Genomic DNA, 20,332 nt, shown 5'->3' with positions numbered 1-20,332 from the left:
AAAGGCAAAAAAAAAAACCAACCAAAACTTCGGAAAAAAAAAAAATTAATGTTCCTTTGATAAAACACAGAGACTCTGTTAACAAATGTACTGCAGCCGGAGCGCGAGCGTATCAGTCTTAACGGAGTATCTGAAAGTTCCATAGATAACTTCTCATTAACGTCGCTCTCCCCACCCCGACCCTGCGGCCAATCTGTTCTGAAACGGGAGAAAAACTTCAAGCACACGGACTGAAATAAATAAATTCCCAGCCCCAGAAGCCATCGTTTCCTAAAGCCGCCTCGGAAAGGCCGACACGAGGCAGGATTTAAACGCGCAGATCACAAACGCTGAACTGTGCTAATCGCGGATCTGAAGGCGCTGCACTGCTTGTAATGAATACAATCTACAGATAACAGTTAAAGAAAAGCTACAAAATCGCATTACCGCATAGAGATTTTTTTTTTTAATCTTGAAATGCCTTTTCCTAACAATTAGCCTGAAGTTCAAACAGAAAAAAATTAAGGGCTGAGTTTTACACTTGGGAAACTCAGCTTAATTCCCAAATGAAGAAAAGAATTATAAATTACATAGCCACGTGAATTTAATGATTGAAGGCTGGACATGAAAAAGCCATTTATCTTTACATTTATTTACCAGAAAAAAGTGCATTTTCTGCCTGCTGCTTGTCAAAGATGGGGGTTCGGCGGGCTGCGGGCAGGCCTGGGTCACCAAACCCACCGGCAACCTGCCGCTACGGATGCGAATATACAGCTGGATGAAAAGTTCAAATAAAAAAAAATGTGCGTCGAGTTTAGAGCGGAAAAAAAAAAAAAAAAGACGCGAGGCTTCGGCACGTCCATCCCGAAGGCCGAAGCGACGCGCGGGGAGCCGGATCTGCCCGTCGGGCGCCGCGCAGCAACCAGCGCTGCTCTGCCCAAAAAGCCGTTTTTAAAGAACCGCCTTCAAACCAGCGCTGAGCATCTCCCGCAGCTGGTTTTGCCCTTTTTGCAGCACCGAGGAATCATCTGGATTTGTTGGCCAAAGCCGGCGTGCTCTGCACTACCTGCAGAACTCTGAAGAGGGAGTCTCTGCTCAAGCTAAACCAAAAACCCCCAGCTCAGCCCCTGCCTCCCACCGCCTGCTCACAATGGGCCACAACTAGGGGTTTTTTTTTTCTGAGTCCAAAATAGGAAAACATTCAGAAGTGTGTGAATTTTGCAGTAACGGCTTTACCTTTGAATATAACGTATGGCCAGCGCCCAAGGAAAACACACGGCCCTTCCCAATTGCTTTGTCATGCTGGAGGCGCCCCGTGCAATTCAATAAAACCTCAAAACTAAGCCATTTTAACTGGGCGTTTTCGTTACCTTTTAATCTGTTTTAAAACAACAAGGGCACGGCATTTTGCCTGCAAAATGACTCCTTAGTCCTTCGGGTTGGGCGAGCGATTTCAGGTGTGGTTTGGGACAGATGGTCTTTTAACCCATCTCCTCACTATACAACAGCAGATTTTATCATTTCCTTGGTTTGCTAGGTGCTAGATGTATTTATTTACTTTAATTTTGTTATAAGCTTTGTTATAACTAAAAAAAAAAAAGAGCTGCATGGTGTTTAATAAGGTTCTAATTTTGCTATGGCAAAAGGCCGGTGGGTGACAGCCCACAACCCACCGCGGAAACCCGGGAACGTCGCATTTCTGTTGGAGAACTCCCATTTGAAGTTGGGCGTTTGAAGGGAAATTCACGGGGTTGTGTTTTTTCACTTGAGGTAGGAAGCCTGGAACGTCTGCACGAAAAGCACAAGCGGCTTCCTCACCTCCCAGCGAAATCATGGAGGCTTCTCCCGTGGAAACCAGGACAAAGCTGTGGAAAAACTCCAGGTGGCATCCCAGTAGTATTTCTCTTTTCTTGACTTTTTGGAACCACGCAGGTGTTTCCTTAGGATGTACAACGAGTCATACGCTTCCTTATCTGTCTGGCCAGCAAGGTCAGACGGGGGCGCCTGTAAATACAGAGAGATGCCCCTGGTCTGAGAGGGGACACCTGAAATTCGGATGAAAGAAAGAGGCTCTTGCCATTAAAACCGAGGCTCGGGAGATGTTACCTGCTGATTCATCAACAAAATTTTTCCGTTCCTCTCTTGCCTTTTAATGCGACTGAGATGAGATTTGACTTCTCCCACTCTTTATTCTGGCTGTAAAATCTCCCCCACAAGAACTCTCGTCTCCACCCAGAAGAATGTGCGGCACCGGTCCAGGCTGTGGTTGGAATCACAGGGCGGTTGGGGTTGGAGGGACCTTCAAAGCTCAACCCCTGCCATGGGCAGGGCCATCTGCACCAGCTCGGGTCGCTCAGAGCCCCGTCCAGCCTGGCCTGCGATGTCTCCGGGGTGGTTCAGCCACCACCTCTCCGGGTACCTGGGCCGGGCTCTCACCACCCGCAGGGCCAACGATTTCTCCGTCACGTTTAGGATATGACGACAATAAACCCGTTCCTTGGGGAGACCCATCATCTGCCAGAGCAGGGCAGGGATCTCCGTGGGCATTGGATTTCTGAGCTTTCCTTTTGTCCTCAAGACATCGCTTTGGTTTACACTATGTCTTGGGAATCGACACGCGGACAGACATCGCTCCCCCGCCACAGTGCCACCGCGGTGGGCTCACGTCAGGATGAGCCCCTGCCAAAACAGCCCTCAAACACGAGCTCTACAACCTCAGCCCTCTGCTCTTCGCTCGCCTTTTCCCCCAAAAAGCTGCCCGTTCCTTCACAGACGCCTCCAACCATCCAGCTTGTTACTGCTCAAGAAAAGAAAGGCAGACAACGTCACGTCACTTGGCAAACACTTCACGCCAAAGGTCAGACGTCACTAAGCCGTCAGCAGCTAAAACGGATGAAGGTTGGAGGGGCAAAGAGCAGCGAAGCCGCAGGACGAAGTCGCGGTGAGGACGGGACCGCGCGGGGAAACCAGCCTGGCTACAAACGTCACCGCCAAGGCTCCTGTGCGGAACGGTCCCGGTGAAACCCGTCGCCCCAAAAAGCCTGTTCGGGGTCCGCGGAGCCCGAGGAGAAGGTCCCAGGAGGCGGTGAGGAGCAGGCGGAGTTTGGGACCCGGCACACCTGAGCGTCCCACCTTCCCCACGCCAAACCCGGCTCCACTCCTCCGCGGTTTTTAAACTCCGATTGTTTCCACAGCTTAATTTACTTTGTTTGCCAAACTCGTAGCCATTTCCTATAATAAAGGGGAGCTGATACAACATATTTATTACCATTTATCATTGAAATTTTTACAAGACTACTTATGAATTAATCAACAATAACTGCTTTCACAAACGCTGCTGCATTAATCTCCATATCCACTGCATAAATCACATTGAGAACAAGTTAATATACATATTTTAAGGGAAATACAGCAATATTTCCACCCTATCAACTAAGTGTATTATAGTCTAGTTAGTCAATTTATAAATGCGTACACTTCATTCAGCATCATCAATCCTGGCAGCTCAGTGAGACACAACCTATAACCTAAACGTAATCTGGCCTTTTACAAGAGATTCGCTCTGTTTGAGACACACGGGTGCCTCTTCTAGAACAGCATCCTTTCACACGAAATGTATGATTCACAATATATGAAGACGACAAGACGCAAACACCTATCTGTACGTTCAATTAAAAACGCTGTATTTCCCTCAGAACCATATTATTCTTCTATTCGCATTATTGGACTTGTATTTGAATTTACTTATTCTTGGAAGGCAGAGCTACGGGTGATTAAAATATTCAGGAATACCTTTTTATATTTTATTTTCTAATCAATTGTACAGCTCGTTAAAATCATGCCAAGTATTTAAAATGCATATTCTACGTGGAGATAATTTGACTTAAAAAGAAAAACACTGTTAAAATAGTTGAGAGCACTGAGCTGTCAGAGTATTTCCACTCTGCACAACAACTGTATTCAGCAAAACCTAAAGGAGGCACACATTTGAGACTAATCTGCGACAAACAGAAATTGCCTTTCATTCTTCCCGAGCAAGGAGCAATCCACAGAAAACTTTTTGCAGCCGTGATAAATCCCTGCAGGGTGACGTCTCCAGCAGATCCCCGCGCCTCTTCCCCAGGCAGCATTTCACTGCAAATATATTTGATCCCACGGATGCAAAAGTATCCCTGCCAATGTCCTGAGATCCCCTGTCTGCAGAGCAACGTCTCCAAGCACCGAAATGCAGGTTCTGCTCCGTGCTACAAGGAGCTGGCAGGGACGGATCATGGGAAGTTGTCAGAAAAACTAGTACATGCTGAAGTTTCATCGGAATTAAATCCGCCTCTAACCTGAAGCGTAACGGTCCTCATAAAAACCTTTGGGGAGGATATTAGCTATTGCTGGCAAGGAGGCCAATAAAAATCAACCCCAAAGAACACATAGTGAAAGAAATTTAAGATACACGTGTGGGAACTTATTTTTAATTTAAAAAAATAGTCTTATTACTTTCCTGGAAACTTGCAGTTGAGAAATTTCCATTAATCAACAGCTTACAAAAAAAGATTTACGTTGGTATTTAACATTATAAAGATTACAATAATGCGTGTGATCAAATTAGGATGTTCATACGTGCTTTTGTCTTTCAGATTAAAATTTTATTATTTATAAAGTGACCAGCAACGAAACTATTGTTGAGCACAGTCACTACAATAACCGAAGCTTTGGAAGTATGGGAGTTTGCAACCTGCAAATTTACGTGGATTTACGGGAAAAACACAAAACCCATCTGAGATTACCACGCCAATTTGTTATAAGCTCCGCAAGATTGATCGGCGCTCGGCTCCTCCTAAGAACCAGGTTTAGAGATCAAACAAACGGAGTTGTCAGGTATGAAAGGGAAGCTCGCCCCTCTTGAGTGGTTTGTTCTCTGTTTGCAGATATTGATACAAAAATACGTGTTCTGGATTTTTAAAGTAATGGCAGAAAAAAAATAAAACGAGAATGAAAATACTCGAATAAAATGCACTCTTTAGCCGTACTGTTCTTTATGCTCTATTTGCTAAAATCTCGTATAATTTCTTTTAAAACCTCTACTTTCTATATATTTTAACGGATTTTAAAGTAAACGCTCTCAGAAGACGTAATGCACCTTGGCACAGCTTTTTCAGGAAAAAAAAACCCACAAAGATTTTACATGGCGCTGAAAAAATGAAAACGACCAGATTAATTATTTGAATCACGAGACTAAGGGCTTCGCCGAACCAAAGAGAAACACCAACTTCTGCCTGGACGGTGCCAAGAGTTCCCGACAAACCCTGAAAAATGTGCCCGGCGTAGCCGGATGGTATCCGCAACCCTCCTTACCAAGAGCTATCGGGGATGTTCTTTAAATTATCGGCTAATTGCCAGCGCTGTCGTTAGCGCCGGAGCCGCCCCCGCTGCCGCTGGCACAGCTGGATCCAGCTGTTGGCAGCTGGGCGGGCGCCGCCGCGGGTACCACCGCAAATGGCAAGGAAGATGTTGGCCCCGCATCCCGGGCTGAGACCCCGGGAAACGTCTCCTCGAATCCTCTTTTTGAACACGCAAATCCCCAGGCGGGCGGCGGCCCCACGGAGCGGCGGCTGGAGCGATGCCGGTACGCGGCATCCCAAAACCCACGCGAGCGACGGGCGCTCGGCCCCGCCGTGCGGCCCATCGCTCCGCACCGGAGATTTTCGGGCCTCTCCTCAGCTCGGCCCCGGCGTTTGGCCCCGAAGAGCCGGGAGCGAGCTCGTTTCTACGTGACCGCAAGCGAACAAAGCCCCGCGCTGCCGAGCGCGCGAGAGGCGAGCGGTACTTACTGAAGATGGCAAACCTGGAGGAACTTTTCGAACTTTCTTTGTTTGGACTTCTGAAAAAAAGACAAAACGGTGTCTTCGTAAGACAGGCTTTTAGTTGGTTTTTTTTAATTGCACCGAGATTTGCTGCAGCCCCAGCTGCTAATCGCCCTGCCCAGCATCGCACGCCAGGCTCGCCGCAGTTTTGGGGACACCGAGCGGACGCCGCTGCTCTTGTCTGACAGCAAAATGCTGGCAAACCGGTCATATTTTCATCTTGAGTCTTAGGGGCTTTGTTTTCGCCTTACGCTTTGAAAAAAGCCATTTTTTAGGGCTCCTGCAAGCTCAACAAAGAGGCCGGAGAGGAGCAATCAGCTCCCGTTAAATAAACCCCTCGGCGAGTCCCAGCTCTGCCACGGATTTGTCTGTATTGCAAAGTATCGCTCAACGGGCCGAAACTCCGATTATGTGTTGAGATGGCAAAAAAAAAAAGGAAAAAGAAAGGTTGAAGCCAAAGTGACTCACCCATGGAGGTGCTGTGGAGAGGCCTCCGGCGGGGGTTATTGCTGGAATACTGGTAGTACTGGGAGCCGGGCTTGCTGGGGGACAGCGCTCCGGGGTTGCCAATATCCATCTCACCTCCGAGGAGACTTTGCTAAAAGATTAAAAACACAGGCGTGTGTGCGCGTGCATGGCAAAGCCGACTTTCCTCATCATTAGCTATTTCTCATTCCTAAAAATAACACCGTAAAGAAACCTTCACGAGCGCCTGAAACGCCGAGACGAGAACCTGCCAACTTTTTAAAGGAGACGTGACAAAAATTGCCAGTTGAGCATCTTTCCCTTTGCTAGGAAAGCACAAAGTCATTAATTTACAATACGATTATTTCCATTTAAAGGAGACTTCTCGCCTACGTATTCAAATGCAATCGGTGTTTTAAAAACTTTTGGAGCTCTGCTAATATATTTGAAGGCAATTTAGTTTCTTCACTGCAAACAAGATAGTTAAGTGCACGGATTTAACAATAATAAAATTTGAAAAAAAATCGGGCTGTTGATAGCGCAGTTGGCTCAGTGTGCATGAAACAGCTTCATTGTCTGTCCCCGCGCGGGGAAAAATTCATATCTGCGAATCAAATATATCAGGTTTGGCAATACAAAAATCTGCACAGCAGGCTGTCCGTAATATGCGATCAAAACGTGAAAATAAAATTATACATTATTAATATTTTTTTGCAATGCTATCGGAAAAGAAAAGCACCTCGGAAGACCAAAACCAATTAATGCTGTTGTACAGCAGCAGCAGCAGCAAAGGACTTTCAATATATCCACTTTACGCCTGTACCATTAGCTAACGAGACGCGTCCTGAGAAACGCAACATTCTGCCGGCTACGCAAGGACGATGGTTTCCATGAAACAGCAGAAAACATTCTCTGACCCACGCCGTAAGGAAAATTATCAATCTTTAAGAGACTACGACAGAAGAACGATTTCCCGAGTAATGTTCTATTTGCTATAAACTACGTTGAAACTTACCCATAATACATAAATCCCCTGATTATACTCTGCATTGAACGCATTGTTCTTTTAATTATTCTGATAGGCAATAAACCAGGTGTAGATACTACCATTTATATTAAGGACAAATTTACCATTTAATAAAGAAATTTTAAAATTAAGTACCAAAAATCTAACTTTATCGTTACTTGTAATCAACTTTTACTGACTGAACTAATTACTGTACTTGATAAAGTACAGAATGTGTTTTCCCTAATCTAAATTCTAATCACCATGTCACTCACAACAGACTTAGTAATGCTTCACTAACACACTATTCACATGCAAAATACTCTAAATAGGCCAATTATGACTCTGCCCCTGTTCCCTGGTTAACCCGCTGAGAACTGAAAAATTTCACAAGGCAGTCACCAACTAAAACAAAGGCTCCTTGTTTTAAATTAAGACAGTCTTTTTGATTCCTAAATAGCTCAACAAAGTGGCATGTCTTCTGCTGAAAGCAGTTGGTCAAATATGACCCATGAGCTGGAAAATCAGAAATTAAAACATCCTCGCTCCTTGACTATACTCGCTAAAAACATTTCAGGATAACTTTTGATTCGAGAAAACTAGATTCTGCTTTTTCATTCCCAGGGAGGCTACAGGAGCATGGCAGAGGAGGGCTGGACAGACGGAGCGGGCGTCGGAGCCCTTTCGGGGCTGGGAAACACGAGAAGCCAGGAACGCGGCGCTTTTTGGGCAATATCCGTACGTTCAGCTCATATACACCTGCGCTCCCTGCGCTCCGCTCAGCAAACAACACCTGCACCCGCAAAACCGGTCGCGAGCCTATAGCATAATGGCAGAGAAAGAGATGCGGAAAGTCGTGGAAAAAAGGGTGATCGACTCGCTGCGAACGTCCTCTGAAAATAAACGGGATTTTATTGAACGTCTCGGAGCATTTCAGAATGAAACTGCGCTAACCACCGAAATCCGCTTCAGTCATATATTTTTATCACGTATACGTTTTAACATAAAGACAGACCTGCTAAATCTGTGCACGGTTTATCCATATGTCGGGTAGTCTGAAAGACTTAGAGCCATCAGCTGTATAAATTCCTATACCCAGCCTACTACATTTCATTTGACTTAAAAAAAAAAAAGCAACAACAACATATAGAAGACAGCGTTTGCAAACTATTTCACATTAAACAAGATTCACTTTAGGAGCATAAAACATACACATACCCTATGTTGGTTTTGGTTTTTCATCCAAATATTTTCCTCTATAAAAAGATGCAGAGGTTTCTACAGGGAAAAAAACAACAAAAAATCCCAAACGTGCAGTATTGTACGAGAAGGAAACGCGTGTCCCATTGTAAAGGCTGCTCGGCAGGGATGGACAAGCGCTTGTCCTGGCCACCGGTTGCACTTTAAGGACCTGGCGGGTCGGGGCTGGACCCGGGGATGTTGGGCATCGCCCGCCGGAGCTTTTCTACAACAAACATTAATTTCAAAAAAAAAAAAAAAAATAAACACCAAACAAAAACCAACACGCCACAAAAATTTTCACCAGAACTGTCACCGACTCGTTTCTTCACTGTCTTAAAAGAAAAAAAACCCACAGACAAATAACCCAACCCAGAGAAAAGCTCCCTCCTTTGTCTGCTACGGGATGGAGATGCTCTTAGGAGGTAAAAAAGAGGGACCGAACCCCACTGAGGGGACCTAACCGAGCACTAAAATGATAAAAATATAGTAGTAGGTATTGTGAGATGCTTGTACGAGGGACAATGGGCTCCGTGTCACGCTGCTAAGGGCCTGCGACAAAGAGAGAGATCAATACAACGTTTACACGCCACAACGCCAGCATGACACCGGCTCCGGGGCTCCAAATCGGAGCCGGGGAACGCCGGGAATTATTAGCACCAAAGTTAATATTTACCCCTAGAAACGAGGAGCTCAGAAGCCACATCCCGTCCTCACAGACCAGGCAGTTTGCAGTTTGTTTCCTACTAAGCAGAGCTCATGATGTACTGAATTTGCCAGGGGGATGTTAGAGTTTGAGCTAAAAACCATCACAGAAGGACAAAAAGAAGCAACGGAGCAAAATCCGTTTCCACGTCGGGCCACGCAGCTGGATTTATTATCGACTGCAACATCTTTGCTTTTCTCCTTACACACAACCCCGTCTGCTTTCTAAACATTTGTTAAAGAAGTCACCGACTGGTGTATTTCGCCTCCAAAATCTGAATAACTAGACAAAGAATGAAAGCCGGGTAAGGAGAAAATACGCACGTCCTACGACGAAGTCCTACCCACCTGGATATGATATTACCCCTCCCGGAAAAAACAAATGTTTCCATTGCAAACGCGAAGTTTGGCTTGGCAAATGAAAATTTCACGTAAATATTTGTTTCCGACCTAGTAGGTGGGAAATACATTTACGAAAAGATACTTCAGTTTTCCTTTCTTCCAAAAGCAGGTGAGATTGGGGGATGACAGAGTGTTGCATTTTACTAATAGAACGTTAATGCAGATCAAAAGGAAACCGGTCGGTGATCCCAAAGCCTCTGAAAACACTGAGCAGGGAAGAATTTTTTGCAGCTTTTTTTTTTTTTTTTCATACAATACATTTCTAACGACAACTGTCCTGTTTTCCTCTCCTCTAGTAAAATCCCAGGACGCAGGCTGAGATCTCGTCATCCCCGTTTCAGCTGCTCAGCTTCTGAATTTTCAGGTTAACTAAGTCCTGCCGCACACGCAGCTGAATCATTTCTTGGTTATTTCCTTCTGTGAGTCCAATCCTCTGCTTTTAATCAAATTATGAAACTAAATTTCCACTTATCATGTGACTGTCAGGGCATCTGTTCATAATCTGTCCAATTCCTACCAAGACTCCTTTCGGTGGCTTTGGAAATTTGGCAGCTCCCTGTCAAATCGGCCGTGTGTCATTCACGTCCAGTATTTCTCTCTCACGCCAACTGTAAATTGCAGCCCATTGATGGCAACCACAGAGAAACCATTTCCCCGGGTTTTTCAGCGTGTTTTCAGGCTAAGGTGCCGTTTTCCTTTTTCACTGAACCGACCGGAATCCTTACGAGTATTTGCAGGAAAATGTTGACCTCTAAGGAACAAAAGAACTTCTCTCACGGAGAGATTTAATTTTTCACAGAGATTTATTTTTTTTTCAAGAACGCTCACGTGCACGAAGTGAGAGAAACGTTAAGATGTTGGGTTTATTTTCTCTATCTGATGGCAACTAACCTTTTGTTTCATTTCTTCTGCCTTCCAGGGCAGCACCTTCAGAGAGCTGAGCGCAGTGTTCAGCAGTTTGCTTTTGACTTTGACCTTTTCCATTAAAAAATGCTTGCAGGTATTACCAAATAATTTTTCGTGTTCAACCGCCCCTTGTGCATTAATGTCATCAGTATTAGTTCTCTAGGTTTAGGTGTTTTTTTTAAAAAATTTTTTCGCTCTCTCTTCCTCTGCATAATTTAAAATTGCTCTTTAAGTTGAAACCTTTCTGGAGTAATTTTTCCCCGTTGTGCTTTTTGAGCACTGAATCTAATAGCAGCACAAGAGCAGCAACTTTCCAAGTTCATCTACCGGTTTCAGCAGCATTTCACGTGCCCTCAGATAACGGCTGAGGTTCAACCACCTCCGGCCAGCGAGGATTTCAAACCTGCTCGTTCTCCTCGTCTATTCAAGGCGAGCAGGAGAAAAGATCATTTGCAACTTCTTAGCTAATTTTTCCCGCATTCGCTCGTGCTGTTTGCTTGCTCCTTCCCATCCCTCCACTCACCATTAGGCATGATGACTCAGATTATTATACCGCTGCTTGATTATCACTAAAGGTTAGTTACTTGTTTGCACTAACGATCCCCATCTTTCACATTTACAGTGAGCGATTTCACCATCAATTGCACAGTCTTTGCTGTTTTTCTGAAGCGTTAATGTAATAAAAATATTTCATTTCCTAGTGCATGGGAAAAATGTAAGTACGAGGCACGAAAATTTCAAAGGGAAGAAGGGACTTTCTCCTCCTGTAAGGAGTTTTGTAAAATACCGTCTTTGCTCTGTTTATGATTTTCTGCTCTACAGTCCGGGCCTGGATCCTGGGAGCTGGAAACACCTCCTGTCCTGCAGCACAAATGAAAATCCCGGTGCAAAGATCAGCCAAACGTGGCGTTACATACGCTTAGAATTGATGTGCAATGTGTTTGTAGGGACGCACGCAGGCACACACACACACGTACGAAACTGGGTGTCCCAGACAACTTTTTTTGGGTGCTAATAACCCAAAAACTCCTCCCCGGCGAAGCCCCGTCCGGCTCCTTTGTGCTCGCTCGGGGGCGGCGAGAAGGACGTTCTCTCCGCTTCTTTATTCATCTTTCAGAATACGGTTTTCCTTTCCACGCTGAAATTGAGCCAGATGATTACGGGGTTTCAAAACACACGCTTAAACACAGGTAATGCTCATGTCAGGATGTCCCGGGGAACGTCCCTGTGCTGCCCGCGGACGGGGAACGTGTCGTCACCGCCACCCTCCAAGGGCATCAAAAAACCCGTAAAAACTCAAAAAGCTGCTGGGATTCTCACTGGTGAGGGTGGCTGGGGGAGACGAGACCGAGCGATGGAAGGGACTTTGCTCAAAGCCCAGCGGTTTATGGTCAGAAGTTCTCCCGTGCCGCTAAAACAGCTGGTTTGGGGTTTGGGGGTGTCACGGCCCGTTAGTGGCAAAATTCACCCCAGAATGATCTGCAGTCCGTCCAACATGGTGCAAAGCAGCACCATGGACCCTGACGGCGCTCCCACGTCTTTGCGTACCGCGATACCGAGCAATCGCATTTAAAAGGTTTTGCAATCAAGAGAACTGGAACGAAGCAGCCCCGCTTTAGCCCAGGATAAATCCTCCGGGCGTCACCGGGGGCAGAATGTGGCCCCTGGACAGAGCTGGATTTTGGGGATTGCTGAGCGGGGCTCAGCACTGCCTGCGGAAAACAGGCTCGCACGTCATCAGAGGGTTCAGCTCACCCACAACAGCTTCCCAATTCCTTTCAAAAACCCCTCTGCAGCTATTCCGCCCCAAACCGCAAGCTAGGTACATACGGTACGACGTTTCAGGTATAAAAAAGCGCACGATAGCAGAATACCGACGTGCGGTAAAAAAGGGGCACCATCAAAACTATCGGGGTTGAATAACAACCAGATAAACGCTGTATTCGCCAGCACGTATATTGGAACCGCTCACTAAGTTAGGAAACGCATGCCCTGCTACCCCTGTTTTTCGCGGTACCTCCCAGCACGCAAAACGTCGGTGTTTCCGTGAGTTGAGACCATCTCCAAGCGGGCGCTTTGTCCAGCACCGTCGGGCGGCCTCAGCACCGCGGGCACTGCTGCGGGACGGAGGGTCAGAGACGCGCGAACCCCAACGCCGTGCTCAGAACCGCATTCCCGCGCCGCTTTTCCCGCAGAAAACCACCAAAGACCCGCTGGCAAGAGCCGCCTCGTTCGCTTTTCTTCCGTTCGAGTCAGCGCTTCAGTCAGGATGTCCTACCACGACTTGCTTCGAAATGTTCCTCCCCGGCAAATTACTGCGCGCCCTCAAAGCAGCCCTGTTAACCTACCGAGTCAATTATCGTCCCTCCTCCCCGCGCGAGCGCCCGGCTACAAACGGCTTACACCGAACCCTGGCGCGAGTTGGCTCAGCCGGGTAAAATATCCTGACATGCCTCCGTCTTGAAAAGGTGTTTCGTGGCTGAATTCCCATTTTTAATGATAGAATTATTGTTTTCCCTTTGAAAATGAGAACACAGGAAAGGCTTACAGAAGTTCAAATGCATGGGAAACGGCGTTTTTTTTCTGTAAATTATGTTAGTAATATTTTTAACCAAAGAAAAGTTACCGTACGGACATCTGAGAGACCAAAGAAACTTCCTGTCCAAAAAAATAACAAAACCCGTGCTAAATATTTTAAGTGCCTCATGTCGTTTTTTTTTTTTTTTTTTTTTTACTTCTTACCATTCATCAGCCCGGGAGATAACACCGGCCTCCTTCTTTTTGATGGAGAAGCAAGGTTTTACAGGGAAAAAAATCATTATCCTCAGACTATTTGCACGTCCTCGAATGATCCAGCACCGCAGAAGGCCGTGGCTACGGTGGATTTGTGTCGCCCGGGTTCGGAAATGATGCTTAATTAGTTAAAGCTCCCTCGTTTACGTGCTCCAGGGTGAGAGAAGTGAAACATCAGCCGCTGGTTGCAAAGGAAGCGGAGGGAAGAAGCGGCACTGAAATTAACGGTACGTGAGAATGGCAAATAAATCACAGTTTTTGCCCCTTCCAGCTGCCCGGGGTGGGACGAGCCCTCCCAGGGGACACCCAAGCTGGGAAAGGAAAGGACGGACCTATTCCCACAGGAATAAGGAAAAAATCGGGTTTTTTCAGAAGATCGGCAATGAGCAATGAGGACGAAGTAACTGAATACATGGGAATGATGCACAGACACGACACTGGTGCGTTACCACCATTTGCTTGGGAAAGGGCTATTAAAAATTTAAACACGAACCGTTCGAGTCTCAAAATCGTGCTTCACGTTACAGGAGCCTTACGTTTTCAGCGTTAGAAAGTCACATTTATTTTTTCCGGGATTTGTTATGCAAATACGCCTACAAGCAACTAATGACACTCACGTGGTATTTAAAACTGGAACTTTCTTTTTTCCTCTATTTTAAATTTCCCTCTGCTGCTCGCAATTTTTTTCCACCCAGCTGAAGCACATGCTCCTCCACGGGAACGGATATGTCCTAAGCAAGCGTATAGCTGACAAAGGCATATCCAGCTCAAGTAAAATCTGCACTGTTTAGGTCACCTTGTGCTTAAGACAGGAGAAAAAATTCGACTCGCCCTGCAACCACAAAATCGGCAAATTCAGCTGCTCTGAGGAACGGGAAGGGGCAAAAAAAAAGCACTTTTAATGCTGACACAGGTAAAAACGTAGCAAGGTGTAACCGAGTGAGCGGAGCGCGGCACCCCAGCCCGCCCCAGCTCCTTGCGCCTCCCGTTCCGTCAGCGCTTCGGGGGAAAACCGGCGCTTTTCAGTCAAAATGCCGACTATACGTGCTCGAGGAGAAGCCCAAGCGCTATATGGAGCACAGGTAGTGAGCCAAGTATTCTCACGCATGAAGAACAACGGTCAGCAATTTTCATCCGTTCATATCGTCTCTATTATACAAATTAAAGCAGATTTATGAATACCTAGTAACCTGCCCAAATTCGGGGAGGAGCAACATGTCTGTAGACAGGGGCGCAATCATTTAATTCAAGGTTTACAGGTGCTGGGGAAGGACAGACCGTCTCCACATCAAAAATTACTCCAGAGAAAAGAAATATCAGGCTGAACAGAGCACCAAGGAGAGCATTTTCCAGAGCTACCGCCTTGCTCTCGATTCTCCTTGACGTCCCAGGGAAACACATCCTCAGATCGCAGAGCAATTACATCGATAAAGGAAGGAAGCAGGGGAAAAAAAAAAAAAAAAGCAAAGAGCCAGAAGTGACGTGGCAAAATTTGTAGAGCCAGATAACTTCAGAATACGATTCTAGTCACCGGAAAATTAAATGATACCGGCAGAGCATCTCTGACGTGGGCAGAAGGCAAGACACGGGCAACTCCCGCTGCTGCCGGATCGCTCGCTAAACCTTGGAGGCTCCCAAAATTCGACTTCTCAGCACCAAGAAGGCAAGTGGGACTTTCAAACCGTGGAAACAACCTATTTCGCATCTTCTTGGCCCGAGAGAGACGCCAAGGCTACGCTGGGAAGGTGCCAGAGTCACCACCCCGCCACGGCACGGGCAGGACGGCAAAGCGCCACCAAGCAGCTTGGTGCTCATTTGCTCTGTAGGTGGCTAGAATATGCTGGGCAGTTAATTGCCGTTTTTTTGCCTCAGATGAAATAATTAAAATGCAACTCTCTCCAAAAATCGGATTCGTCACGGCACCTTGTTATCCAGTGTAAAGGTAACGCTGTACGTTACAGTGTATGGAAAAAAAGAGACAGAGAAATACCCAAGTGAGTTATATTTCAGTGACACAGTTGGTTTTTATTAGGCTTTATATGTATTTTTCCCCAGACACTTTTGAAAGACAAGGATGTGGGAAATACCCATAATTCTAACTGTAGTATGATCTGTACATTTACAATTTAAAAAAATGTTTTCTCCTGACAGTCAACCAGGATCCATTTTCAAAAAAAGAAAACAGTTAAAAAACCCCAAACCAACAAACAAGACAGACCTATAAACATGCAGACAGATGGCTATATTCTGTCGTTAACTTCAGAACGGAATACAAATATTAACTTCTCCATTGTTGCTAAACACAGTGCAGCAAGACTTGGATGCCCGGCAGACACACACCTCACCTGCCGCAGCGGCAGAAATACGGACCTGCCTCCTGTCCCATTAGTATTTATTAATTGTTAAGCACCAACAACGTGTTGGGCGCTTTTCAGAGCCAGAGCGGGGTGGGAAATGCTTTAAAACCGCTGCTCCCAAGGTGAGCAAGGCCGAGAACGCCACGCGGAGCGGGATGGCCGCACATTCGAGAAGGAAAGGCGCATTTTGGAGGCGAGCCAACCCAGCAAACCCACCCGCGAGGGACGCATCCCGCCCCGGCTGCGGCAAAACACCCGGCAGCTATGGGGGAAAACAGGCTCCGAAAGGGGAACCGTGAAAAGCAAGCAAAACAGGAAAGGGGAAGCGAGAGCGGCCCACCGTCACGCAGCGCCGACACGGTGGGGACGGCCCCGCTGCCCACGGGGGTTTAACGTGGGCATTGCCGACACGGTGGGGACGGCCCCGCTGCCCACGGGGGCTTAACGTGGGCATCGCCGACATGGTGGGGACGGCCCCGCTGCCCACAGGAGTTTAACGTGGGCATCACCGAGACGGTGGGGACGGCCCCGCTGCCCACGGGGGTTTAACATGGGCATCACCGAGACGGTGGGGACGGCCCCGCTGCCCACGGGGGTTTAATGTGGGCATCGCCGACATGGTGGGGACGGCCCCGCTGCCCACGGGGGCTTAACGTGGGCATCGCCGACATGGTGGGGACGGCCCCGCTGCCCACGGGGGTTTAACGTGGGCATCGCCGACATGGTGGGGACGGCCCCGCTGCCCACGGGGGTTTAACGTGGGCATCGCTGAGATGGTGGGGATGGCCCCGCTGCCCACGGGGGTTTAACGTGGGCAGCGCCGACATGGTGGGGACGGCCCCGCTGCCCACGGGAGTTTGATGTGGGCATCACCGACATGGTGGGGACGGCCCCGCTGCCCACGTTGGTTTAACGTGGGCAGCGCCGACATGGTGGGGACGGCCCCGCTGCCCACGGGGGTTTAACGTGGGCATCGCCGACATGGTGGGGACGGCCCCGCTGCCCACGGGGGTTTAACGTGGGCATCACCGAGACGGTGGGGACGGCCCCACTGCCCACGGGGTTTAATGTGGGCATCACCGACATGGTGGGGACGGCCCTGCTGCCCACGAGGGTTTAACGTGGGCATCACCGACATGGTGGGGACGGCCCTGCTGCCCACGGGAGTTTAATGTGGGCAACGCTGAGATGGTGGGGACGGCCCCGCTGCCCACGGGGGTTTAATGTGGGCATTGCCGACATGGTGGGGATGGCCCCGCTGCCCACGGGGGTTTAACATGGGCATCACCGACATGGTGGGGACGGCCCCGCTGCCCACGGGGGTTTAACGTGGGCATCGCCGACATGGTGGGGACGGCCCCGCTGCCCACGGGGGTTTAACGTGGGCAGCGCCGACATGGTGGGGACGGCCCCGCTGCCCACGGGGGTTTAACGTGGGCATCACCGAGACGGTGGGGATGGCCCCGCTGCCCACGGGAGTTTGATGTGGGCATTGCCGCACCAACATGGGCTTCCTGCTCCCGAGGAGGATGCCGGGGGGATTCAGCATATGGGGCCGGGTCACCCCCGGCCACCTCCTTCCCAGGGCTCGGCTGGTCCCTCTGCCCTGGGGAACCCTTCCGATAATATACCTGGGGTACCCACACCCTGGAAGCCACCGCGCTTCCTTACCCTGTATAAATGTCTTAATGCTGAATTAAAACCAGCTGGGAAAGCATCTCCAGACCAAGGACAAGAAAAGCAGCAGGGAATGCTCCACGACAGCTCCACAGCCATTTGCTGTTGTTCGTGTGGCTGAGGTATCAGAGGGATTTCTTTTTTTAGGCAGGCTGAGAGCAGAACTTAGTCATTGTTTCTAATTCTTCCATACGTAAATAGCTGGTAGGATTCATATCCTCATACATTCCCTGAAATCTCTACTTGTCAAAAGTAATTGCTCCTTTTTTCAAGCCAGGAAGCAAAGGAAGAAATCACATAACAATGGAAGCATGGCTGGAGTGTCTCCTTCCAAGAACGAACATCCCGAAGGTCAGCGCAGATGCCAGGGCTGAAGTTGGGACCAAACCCCAAGGGACACGCTGCCATATCCAAACACAGACATTCCAGCAGGATCTCAACCTATTCCTTTGTTTCTCCAGCTATTCACGAGACAGGTTAAAGAGATTTCTGTGAAAATCAGGTGTGAGAGTTTACCGGAATGTCAGGAGTTCTTAAAAATACACCGACGGCGGGTTTGTGTTGAGCGGGACCCTCCCAGGGAGGATGCGGTAAAACGGGGCAGAAATTCCACAGCAATGCAGCAAGAACGATCTGCTCTCTGAATATGTGGCACTTGTTGGTGAAAACACTGATTTCTCAGTCTATCCAAGTAGTGAACTATTTACTTCGGCATTTGAATGACTTAAAATGTAATTATTAGCCCGTGCAGGATGTAAACAATAGAGCTGGGCAACTCGGACATTGCTTCAATCTCAACTGGAAATACTGTAAAGAAGTTTGCAAAATAAGAGAAATTTTGTGACTGGTAGAAACGAATTAATAGCAATCTCAGAAAATACAGATCCTGACTAAATGTTGTACGTAGTGTCTGTTTTGAAAACAGCGACTATTTCAATAGTTAGTGCTCTGTATCTGTGCCTGTACAAGATCTGGTTTCTCCATCTTGAGCTGTTCTGGATGTGAAGTTCCTGCCTGCAGTCGCATGGTAATTAAGTGTGATTAAAGATGCTATTCATTCCCCTGCAAAGCAGCAGGTAACCACATGTCAAAGGCGGTGGTGGGAAAACGGAGCAACTTCTGGGCAGTAAAAAGGCGATTGGCAATGGTCTGTTGGAAATGAGCAACGCGACGGCGGGCAGCCAGCGCTGCCGAAGGGCCCGGCCGGCTTGCGGCCGCTGTGGGAGATCAGCAGGAGCATGATGGTCACCTGAAGAAAATAATATCTAAAATAACCTCTTTATTTCTGTGCGCGGCAGGTGATGCTGAGACCCCAGTCAGGACTGGGACAAGCTCTGCTACCGGACCTTCTGGAAGTGTCAGTGACACAAATCACTTGGTAACAGAGGCAACGGGCACAGCCTGGAATACGAGAATTCCACTTCGACACAAACCCCACTTTTTTACTGTGAGGGTGGCCAACGAGGGGAGAAGGTTGGGTCTGGGGGCTCTGAGCAACCTGAGCTGGTGCAGATGTCCCTGCTCACGGCAGGGGGGGCACTGGGGGAGCTGGGGAGGGCCCTCCTACCCAAACCAGCTGTGATTCTATCACTCTATCCTTGGAGACGTTCCGAACCCATCGGACGTGGTCCTGGGCAGCCTGGCTCACCTGCAGGGCTCGGGCGAGGTGACCTCCGAGACGCCAACCTCAACGGTTCTGCGAGCAAAGCTCTAAACCGGGAGTGTCTGCAGCGACACTGTAACCTTGTCCTCACAATCATCACACCCGTATCCATTTCTGTTACTCCAAAAAGCGGTATTGTTCTTCGGAACTTGCTCGAACCGAGCTGTGCTGGATCACCTAACAGACCCAGAATGCTCGTTATGGGAGCGACGCAGAGAGAGCTCGGCTCGTTCATGGAGCCAGCGAGGGGAAGAGGAGCTCGCCGTGAGACGTGCACACCCGGCTGGCTGCAAAGGAGACGGTCAGCCCCGGCGAACCAATGCGTGGGTGATAACTGCCAGGCCTCGCGCCAAGAATGCCAGGAAAATGGCCGCAGCCATCGCAGTGACCCAACTTGTTGCTTTTTAGGGCTGGTGTACTCCCAGGAGCAAAGCCTGCCAAACCGTACCTTGCGTGCCAAGGAGAGCATCCCCGGCTGCCACCCTTGTGCCACGGCACTCCGCAGTCAACTCTGAGCCCTGCCAACTGCCACAATCAGCCAAAGCACAGCCTGCCTTTTGCTGGGGGTCTTCCCGCGACCCCGAGCAGAGCTGAAGCGGGAAGGCGGGCGCAGCGGCCGGCGAGCATCCTTCCCTCCGTATCGCCTTCCTGGCGCACGGAAAGGCGCAGCGCAGCGACCGCCAAGGCAAACCAAGCTCTATCAGCACTCAACCACAACACAGACCCATTATCGCACATTACGCATCGCAGCGTTATTCTGTTGCCAGGTTATAAGCTCCAGAAAGGTGCCCTTGGAATGCTCGCTTCCAGCAAAATAGCCCTCAGCTTAACATTTGATCCGAAGGGCTAAGAGAAAAGCGTTCCTTTTAGCACCAAATTGCAGCGTTGGGTTTTGGCGTTTCTTCAATTATGATATGGACAATGAAACCGTGTCTTTCTGGATGCATGAGGAATTCTGCTAAATGAGCCATTCAGACATCTGAACTTAAGTCTGTTCCTTTAATACATTTGATTAACATGGAAATTTTATCTCTTATGTCATTATTTTAGTGCCGTAACATCAAAAACATTAGTCCACAACGTGCCCACGATCACAAGAGGACAGTTTATGGGCGCTAGAACTAATTTCTGGAGCAGGAGCAGTGATTCCACCTCCCAAAGCGAGATGCTCGAGCAGAAACCACGACGGAGGTGAATCTTCTCCAACTACAAAAACGTCATAGTTACCAGGGGAAATGGGGCTTCCCGGCCCCACGGAACCCCACGGGGCTTTGACCACCAA

General features: G+C 48.4%; 1 protein-coding gene across 16 annotated transcripts in view; it reads right to left on the bottom strand.

Moving 5' to 3' along the window:
- The window catches only part of TCF4 (transcription factor 4), a 189,771-nt gene that overhangs the window by 70,303 nt on the left and 99,136 nt on the right, over positions 1-20,332 (bottom strand). For 14 of the 16 annotated variants that reach the window (XM_065657689.1, XM_065657693.1, XM_065657692.1 and 11 more), the window contains 2 exons: positions 6,306-6,435; positions 5,805-5,854 (listed from right to left, as the gene is read on the bottom strand). The exons of the other annotated variants lie outside the window; for them this stretch is intronic. In XM_065657689.1, coding sequence (XP_065513761.1) covers positions 5,805-5,854; positions 6,306-6,435 — 180 coding nt within the window. The remainder of the gene's footprint in view (positions 1-5,804; positions 5,855-6,305; positions 6,436-20,332) is intronic. 16 annotated transcript variants of the gene reach the window in all.

The sequence above is a fragment of the Caloenas nicobarica genome, chromosome Z (assembly GCF_036013445.1).
Source record: "Caloenas nicobarica isolate bCalNic1 chromosome Z, bCalNic1.hap1, whole genome shotgun sequence".
Taxonomy (NCBI): domain Eukaryota; kingdom Metazoa; phylum Chordata; class Aves; order Columbiformes; family Columbidae; genus Caloenas; species Caloenas nicobarica.
Note: the sequence above shows the minus strand (reverse complement) of the source record. Positions and strands in the feature narration are given on the sequence as shown.